This window comes from Arachis ipaensis, chromosome B3 (assembly GCF_059453495.1).
Source record: "Arachis ipaensis isolate K30076 ecotype BB chromosome B3, ASM5945349v1, whole genome shotgun sequence".
NCBI classification, from domain to species: Eukaryota; Viridiplantae; Streptophyta; class Magnoliopsida; order Fabales; family Fabaceae; genus Arachis; species Arachis ipaensis.
Window position 1 is genome coordinate 48,379,968 of NC_142438.1, and position 8,733 is coordinate 48,388,700.

Consider the following 8,733-nt stretch of genomic DNA (forward strand, 5'->3'; position numbering starts at 1 on the left):
CCCTCATATATTTTTTTCCTAAAAGACCTTCTTACCCTTCATTAAGTTAGTTAATAATTTTTAATTTTGACTTTATGCCTAAAATTATTAATATGCCCCTAAGTACTCTAGTTTTACCGTTTAACCTGATTTACTATCAAAATGTTACCGTGTTAATCTTAATATTTTTCTATTACCAAATTATCTATAATACTTTTAGTTAATACCAATTCTATTCTTAGGGACCTAAAAGATCATTTGATCCTTTAATAATTTGTTTACTTATTCTAGTTACCACTTTTTACCGTTTTACTTCTAATTTTTACTAAAGCTTTTATTTAGGCCCAAAACTTTATTGTAATTATAATTTTGACTCAATTAATTTATATAATTACTAATTTATTCTTAATGATACTAAGCTCATAATTGTACTTATCTTTCAATTAAATTATATTTTTAACCCTCTTTTTATCCAAAAATGACCATAACACCCTTTTTACTTTTACACCTTTGTTTCATAGGATTAAAATCAGTTTTATAACCTCTTATTAACTCTTATACACGTGACTTTCATGATCATTTAGTGACTAAATTTTCAGGGGTCCAGTTTTTCATTTTTATGCACTTTTAGTGACTTTTAAGACTTGAAACTTAAACCCCAAGTGTTCCAAATAATTTCGGTGATTTTACACAATTTCCAGAGGTAAATAAGCTTCATGTATTACTCAAATAATAGTCCTAAAATAGAGAAACATCACTGAATTTTAAAATTAAGAATCAAGTACAAGATCACCACAAAGTGGCTCATATGAATACCAAAAAACAAGCATAAACATACTCTAAATAATCTTAACTCTTACCTCTTATGTCATTCAGTTATTAAACCTTTCATACACTATAAAACGTGCACACAAGGGAAGGAACACAGCTGGTGATGGTGTAGTTTTCTTTTTGGCCGAAAGTACGCAAAAACGTCAAAATTCAACCACTTTGAGATCGAATCTCTCTAACTCCTTAGGCGTGCTCTATGGGTGCTTCAAGAGGAGTTATCTATACATGGAGGAGAGTAAGAATTCACCATGGCTACTATTTTTTTTTAAAAAAGAAACGAGAAAGAATCAAGAGTTTACCTAGCCGAAATTTCGGTATAAACACAAGAATTAGCGAAAACAGACAAGAGTTTGTATTTGTATGGATTGAGTACTTGAAGAACACATGAAAAACAATAGAAGAAGAGTTGAAATAGGGGCTGGGGGTCAGAGAAAAAGTGCAAGAATTTTCTCTCTTTCTCTCTCAAGAATTCGGTTAAAAGAGTGTAAAAATGTGTAAAGTGTTTTGTGAATTTTGTGGCCAATGCTTCCTTAAATAAAAAATCAAAGTCTTGCTGAATTTATAATGGTAAAAGAGTCTAAAGTTTTCATAGTTAAGAGCTGGGCTTTAATGAATAAGGAGCGTGAAAACGAGGAAGTTTGATCAGCGCTTGCATATTGAGCTTATCTGCAATTAATCGCAGTTAGTTATTCGAGGTTAAAAGCACAGCAGAGAGGGATGAAAGGCTGAAATAGTCTCGGCCTAGAGGCTGAGAAGGAGAGACAAGTTACTTGGGTGGCAAGTAAGAAGATTTGGGGCCTCTAGGAGTCGTTTGTGGAATACTAGTCAAAAATTCGGTTGGGAGTAAATTTTACCGTGTGGTGAAATAATTAATGGCTAAGATTTATTCTTAAGGAAATAAATCATGAATGGATAGCTAATATTAATCTTCGGACACAATTACCAAGGTAGAAATTATTTTTACCACTAGTTTCGAAGTTTTCGATTACAAGAATTTTTATCGGCGCACGCAAAACTGTCACTAAAAGTGAATTTCTAGCTCAAAAAGTCTCTAGTAAAAAAAATAAATTAATAGTAAGCTAATATTTATTATTTACTAGTTAAACATGACTTAGAGGAATTAATTACCCTCATAAAACCAATTTTAACCTTATTGATGGTCTTTTTCTATTTAATTTTTTTCTTTTTTTTAATTTTTGTTTTTTTTTTTTACCATTGGACTAGCCTCACTATTTCTTATTGAGCCGTGATTCGAAATTTTGCAAAATAAATTTTAAAATAACTAAAAAAATTTATTTACGAAAAATCAGGTTCTTACGGATCTCTTACTTTCTCTTATAATTTTCTAGTTCTATTTCTATCTATCCATCTAAATCTCACAACAGTTTTCATTTTTTTTTTCTTTCCCTCTTTAAATATGTACTGCCATTTAGATAAATAACACTATAATTCAAAACTATTAGTATAAACACTTTCACCTAGAACTGAATATGTAATTTAGCAAAGTTTAATTAGAAATGGCATTATATCATTGTAGTAATAATTAAGAGTTTCTTTAACTCATATAATGATGTATTCTAAAGTCTATTTCTTATATAAAATGTCATATGATTTAGTCACAATATAGAACTCTTTCTAACTTCAACTAAATGGAAATCAATTATAGAAAGCTAATTAAACTTTCTCAATGCAGGATTCATAATGCGACGCGAGATGAGGACTCAAATCAAATGTCACCCACTGATGATGCGTTTAATAATGATATACATATTCGGCCCCTCTGATGTCATTAGTCATTATTGTAAGCAGTAAATAAATCATTAGCTTTCTTTATTAACTTTATCATTTCTTCATTTTTAATCTTTTACTTTTAGGAAGGATTATCTGATGGAACGGTGTTCAATTCATGTCAACCAAGTTGGTCATCGTGTTTCATATATATTCTACAATATTAAACAAAATATAAGTTACTTATATTTTCTCATAAACTAATATTCATACAATTTTCTTGAGATATCGATTTAATTAAATACTTAAACAAGATGAGAACTTCCTTAGATATAATTTATATTTGAATACATTTAGGTTACGTTTGTTTATAAAGACAGATACTGAAACAGGGACACTGAGACAGAGGAGACATGGATAGAGACAATTTGTCCAGAGACACTGAATTAGTGTATTTTGTGTCCATCCTAATAGGAATGACACAAAGACACTAAAAAGAGACATAACTTATTTTTTATTTTTTCTTTCATTATTCTTGTTAATTTTTTATAATTATATTTTTTATTGTTATATTTTTCATCTCAAATTTTTTAAATGAAAAAAAATGAGAATAAATTAAATTTTCATAATTTGTTTTAGTTTATCACCAAACAAAATACAAGAACACAAAATTTTATGTTTCTGTCAATCAGTGTCTTATCCTATCCTATTCTCAGTGTCTTATCCTGTCCTATTCTTAAAAACAATCGCAGCCTTAAAATCTGACAGCAGTTATTTTTTTGTTCCTATCAAGGGGATATTGAAATACCGTTAAATTTGAATACATTTAAAGCTTCAATTCATTTTGGTAAGTAAGGTCTCTCTATCCTTCTCTACTAGTAGTGTGTTATTCTCATGGCTGAAATGCCCATTTCGCATGGCCTTGCTTGGCATTTCGCGTGCGCCTTGTGTGGATTGGCCTGAAAACCTGTTTCGTGTAGGTAAATTGAGCCTTACGCATTTTCGTAAATATTTTTTTAATTAAAATATTATTTATAAATTAAAATTAACTATTATATATTTATGTATAGCTATATGTATTTAACTCATTTTTATTATTACTCATTGATTTTGATATATATCTAATATAATTAATTTTTACTATATATATTAAAAAAAAAAACCGACCAAAGCAACACAACAGCTTGGAAGAACGGGACCGCATCAGGGGCAGGACTTGATTCGCACGGAACGGGTCGGTACCATGCTGGGTCGGAGGAAAACGGTTCGGGTAAGGAAGAACCAGCAGGGGTGCGCCTCACAGCTCATGGAAGACTCCGCGCAAGGTGAATCTTAGGCACTGGGGGCTGACTCACGGCCTAGATCCGACGGGGGTCATCTCACGGCTACCTCACAAGGAGAAGATCCACTTAAGGCGGCTGTAGAGGAAGCGCGTCGGTCCGGGCAAGAGAGCGGGAGTGAGGGCTGGCTGAACGGTGAAGCAGCAACGTGGAGAGGAGGAGGACGACTCGAACCGGGTGTTGCAAGCACGATGATGTCGCGGGATCTCCAAGTAGAAGACGATCCTCAGCCCTGTAATGGTGCAGTACTTATGGTGCTTGACGGCGGACTGATGATGACTCAAAGAAGAAGACACGGCGTGGAGGCGGGAGGGTGCAGATCTTCAATTCATGAGGTAGGAGCTGATGTGTTACAAGGGGCTGATGGCACAGAAGAAGGATTAGAAAACGGGCTCAGTGATTATGCTAATCCAGCACAGAGCTGCAGAGATACTCAAGGTAATCAAGTTTGTGGTAACTTTGGGATGGGATTGATAGCCGATGGTGACAGAATTATACCAGTGGTCAATGCCGAAAATGGTTACAACGATAAGGAAAATGTGGGGGACGCAGCACATACCAACGGGGATGACACCAGTGATAATGGGGGCTTAACTTTGGAGGAGCAGCATTTAGAAAATAAAAGAACCTGGGAGCTAGCAAGGGAGTCAGGAGCAGAACTATATAACGAAGAAGACGACATCATGGCGATTCTCCAACAATTGAATGAAGAAGCTGCCCAGAAAAAAAGGATAGAAAAACAGAAGGCAAAAGCAAGACGGAGTAGACCAAAAACTCATAAAAAGGTGTGCAATATTTTATTGAAATGATTTTTAGTTCTTGAAATGTTAGGGGTTGAGGGGTGACGAAAAGTTGAGGATGGTTAAGGAACTGAAACGGAAGTATAGATTAAATATGTTAGGTTTGGTGGAGACTAAAAGACAGGTAATAACTAAATTTGATATACCAAATATTTGGGAAAATAGTTGTGCAGGGTGGGACTATGTTGAATCTGATGGTGCATCTGGTGGGTTGTTGTTAATATGGGATGATGAGTTTCAATTATAAAAGGGAGAGATGGTTATGTGTTGAAGGGGAGTTATTGAAGAATAACTTTAATTGTGCCTTTATCTTGGTATATGGTGCTCATATTAGAGACGAGAAGCTTGTGGTATGGGAGGAGCTGAGCTACATAGCTGGGTTATGCCAGGTTCCCTGTTGTTTCATGGGAGATTTTAATGAGATTCTACATGTGGAAGAAAGACGAGGTACTGATAGTTTATCCTTAGCAGTGGAAGACTTCAGGAATTGGATACATGACATGGGTGTAGTGGACTTGCCTATTACTGACCGCAAGTTTATTTCGTTCAGAGGTCGTTCCTGCAGTCGAATTGATAGAGTTCTGGTTAACCTGGAGTGGCTTGAGAGGTTTCCAGAGACTAGGTTACGAGGGGGTCCAAGAGGCTTGTCTGATCACTGTCCGATCATAGTGGAAGATAACAAGCAAAGGGATGGACCGAGGCCGTTTCGTAGTCTTGATTCGTGGTTTACACACGAAGGGTTCCTGAGAATGGTCAAGGAGGAATGGAGAGGACTAGGAGAGGCGCAATTCACAGATAAATTGAAGGCCTTGACAGCTCCTCTGGGAAGGTGGCACAAAGCCAATTTTGGTGACATGGACAAGAAAATCATGAAGTTTGAAGAAGAGATTAAGAAGATTGATGATATGGTGGATGATGGGGTCTATGATGGAACAATGGAGGCTAGAAGAAGGGCGCTTGTGGTTTGCTGTGAGAAATGGTATGTAAGGAAAGAACTACATTGGAAGCAAATGTCTCGCTCTAGACATGCGAGGGACATTGATAAGAACACGAGGTACTTCCACAGCTTAGCTTCTGCGAGGAGGAGGAACAATAGGATTGATGCGTTACTTGTTAATGGAGGATTAATAAGGAATCAACCTAGAATTAAGATTGAGATTAGGGACTTTTATAAGAAATTATATCATCAGGAAGAGTATCCTTTGGTGGGGTTCAGGGATGGTCTAGTGGAAATGATTGGTGAAGAGGATGCTTTGGCTTTGGAGGTACAACCGACTCCTGAGGAGGTTAGAGAAGCAGTATGGGACTGTGAATCTTCTAAGGCACCAGGAAGTGATGGGTACAACATGAACTTCATAAAGAAGTGCTGGAACGAAATTGGCTCTGATTTTACGACAGTGGTGTTGGAATTTTTCATAACGTCCAAGTTACCGGCAGATGCTAATCTTACCTGGGTGGCGCTGGTTCCTAAGTTTACTGAGGCTAAGGAAATCAAAGACCTGAGGCCGATTAGTATGGTAGGCTGTGTGTATAAAGTCATATCGAAAATTCTGGTTAGGAGGATGCGAGCAATAATGCCACGGCTAGTAGGGGAGACTCAGAGTGCTTTTGTTAAGGGGCAGAAGATTCATGACGGGGCTCTTATTGCATGCGAAACGGTTCAATGGATTAAGTTGAGGAAGAAGGAAGCGGTTATAATAAAGCTAGACTTCCAAAAAGCATATGATAGAGTCAACTGGAGCTTTGTAGACCTGGTGTTGCAAAAAATGGGCTTTGGACGGAGATGGAGGAGTTGGGTTATGGAGTGCGTAAGCACATGTTCTATGTCAGTACTGATGAACGGGTCGCCTTCTAAGCCGTTTAAGATGGAAAGGAGCCTGAGACAAGGCGATCCACTGTCTCCATTTCTGTTTGTACTTGTTGCTGATGTTCTACATAGGATGTTCAGTGAGGCAGTAAGAAATAGGCGTATATCACCGCTACTGGTTGGTAGAGACCATATTGAGCTGTCGCATCTTCAATTTGCGGATGATACCGTTCTATTTTGCCCCCCAGAGGAAGAGACCATCAGGAATTATAGAATGCTTCTTCGATGCTTTGAAGTGATGTCGGGATTAAGCATCAACTTTGATAAATCTAGTTTGATTCCAATCAACTGCGAGGATCAATAGGTGCAACGAATGTGTAACGTACTGGGCTGTAAGGTAGCATCTCTTCCAGTGAAGTACTTGGGAATTCCGCTAGGAGCTAATCCGAGGTTGGTAAAGACTTGGAAGCCCATCATAGATAAAGTGGAGGAGAAACTAGGCATGTGGAAAGCCAAGGTTCTCAATAAAGCCGGTAAGCTGGTGCTGATTAAATCTGTATTGAACAGCCTTCCTGTCTATTTCTTGAGTTTATATAAAATGCCAAAGGCAGTTGCAGAGAAGTTGATTTCCTTACAGAGAAGGTTTCTCTGGAGCAAGGAGGATGGAAGGAATGGTATAGCCATGGTCAGGTGGGAGGTGGTGCAGGCTCCCAAAAAGTTTGGCGGGTTAGGCGTCGGGGATGCCATGGTGCGAAACATAGCCCTCCTATTTAAGTGGTGGTGGCATTTTTCAAAGGAGGATTGCCCCTTATGGAAGAAGGTGGTTTGCTCTTGTAATAACCTAAACCCAAATGTGATGCTATCATCCCAGGCATTACCTTCCCGAGGGGGGCCGTGGAAGGATATCTGCCATTTACAGTTTAAGGATCAACAAGTTAAACAAAAAATGATTACTGGGTTGTCTATGGATATCGGTGATGGTAGAAGAACACGGTTTTGGGAGGATGTATGGCTGCGTGGCGGCTCTCTGAAAGATCAATATCCTAGGCTCTTCTCGGTTTCAACCCAAACAGGATCCGTGATAGGGGATTGTGGGTTTTGGGATGGGCTAGAGTGGAGATGGAACTTCCAATGGAGGCGAGAGCTATTCCAATGGGAGTTGGATCTAGTGAACCAGATGCATGATACTTTGAGAGTGATAAATCTTGCTTATGACAGAGAGGATAGAGTTGTATGAAAATTTGATAAAAAAGGCTTATTTTCTACTAACTCCTTTGTGCAGGTGCTGCAGGCAGAAATAATTTCGGAGGACACAGCGAGTTACAGCTTTACAAGGACAGTTTGGAAAGGCCTAGTTCCACCAAGAATTGAGCTGTTCGTTTGGTTTGCTCTGACTGGAAAGGTGATGAGCGGATAATTTATACACTTTTTGGCATTGTTTTTGGTATGTTTTTAGTATATTTTAGTTAGTTTTTATTATATTTTTATTAGTTTTTAAATAAAAATCACTCTTCTGGACTTCACTATGAGCTACAGAAGCCCAATTGGCACGCTCTCAATTGTGTTGGAAAATAGACATCCTGGGCTTTCCAGAAATATATAATAGTCTATACTTTGCCCAAGATTTGATGGCCCAAACCGGCGTTCCAAGTCAGCTCAAGAATTCTGGCGTTTAACGCCAGAACTGGCACAAAAGCTGGAGTTAAACGCCCAAACTGGCACAAAAGTTGGCGTTTAACTCCAAGAAAAGTCTCTACACATGGAAGCTTCAATGCTCAGCCCAAGCACACACCAAGTGGGTCCGGAAGAAGATTTCTGCATTAATTACTTATTTCTGTAAACCCTAGGCTACTAGTTCTCTATAAATAGGACCTTTTGCTATTGTATTTTCATCGTTGAGAAGTCTTATACTTGGATAGACCTTTTCACGCTTTTGGGAGGCTGGCCTCATGGCCATGCCTAGACCTTGTTCTTATGTATTTTCAACGGTGGAGTTTCTACACACCATAGATTAAGGTGTGGAGCTCTGCTGTTCTTCATGAATTAATGCAAAGTACTACTGTTTTTCTATTCAATTCAACTATATTACTTCTCCAAGATATTCATTCGCACCCAAGAACATGATGAATGTGATGATTATGTGACACTCATTACCATTCTCACCTATGAACGCGTGACTGACAACCACTTCCGTTCTACATGCAAACAAGCTTGAATGTGTATCTCTTGGGTTTCTGATCTAAGATTG

The 8,733-nt window shown here is 37.8% G+C and overlaps 1 protein-coding gene across 1 annotated transcript; it reads left to right on the forward strand.

The window, feature by feature from the left end:
- The first annotated feature begins 4,069 nt into the window (after positions 1–4,069).
- Positions 4,070–7,902, forward strand: LOC148570546 (uncharacterized). Its single transcript, XM_088508460.1, has 2 exons — positions 4,070–4,663; positions 7,768–7,902. Exons 1-2 carry the CDS (start codon positions 4,070–4,072, stop codon positions 7,900–7,902), a joined length of 729 nt encoding a protein of 242 aa, XP_088364586.1.
- The last annotated feature ends 831 nt before the right edge of the window (positions 7,903–8,733 follow it).

What these genes read in the sequence shown, in the direction of transcription:
- LOC148570546 (XM_088508460.1), top strand. Translation starts at nt 4,070, where the DNA reads ATGATGTCGCGGGATCTCCAAGTAGAAGACGATCCTCAGCCCTGTAAT. An exon ending in GACCAAAAACTCATAAAAAG is followed by an intron (nt 4,664 to 7,767) that starts GTGTGCAATATT and finishes TCCTTTGTGCAG; the next exon opens with GTGCTGCAGGCAGAAATAAT.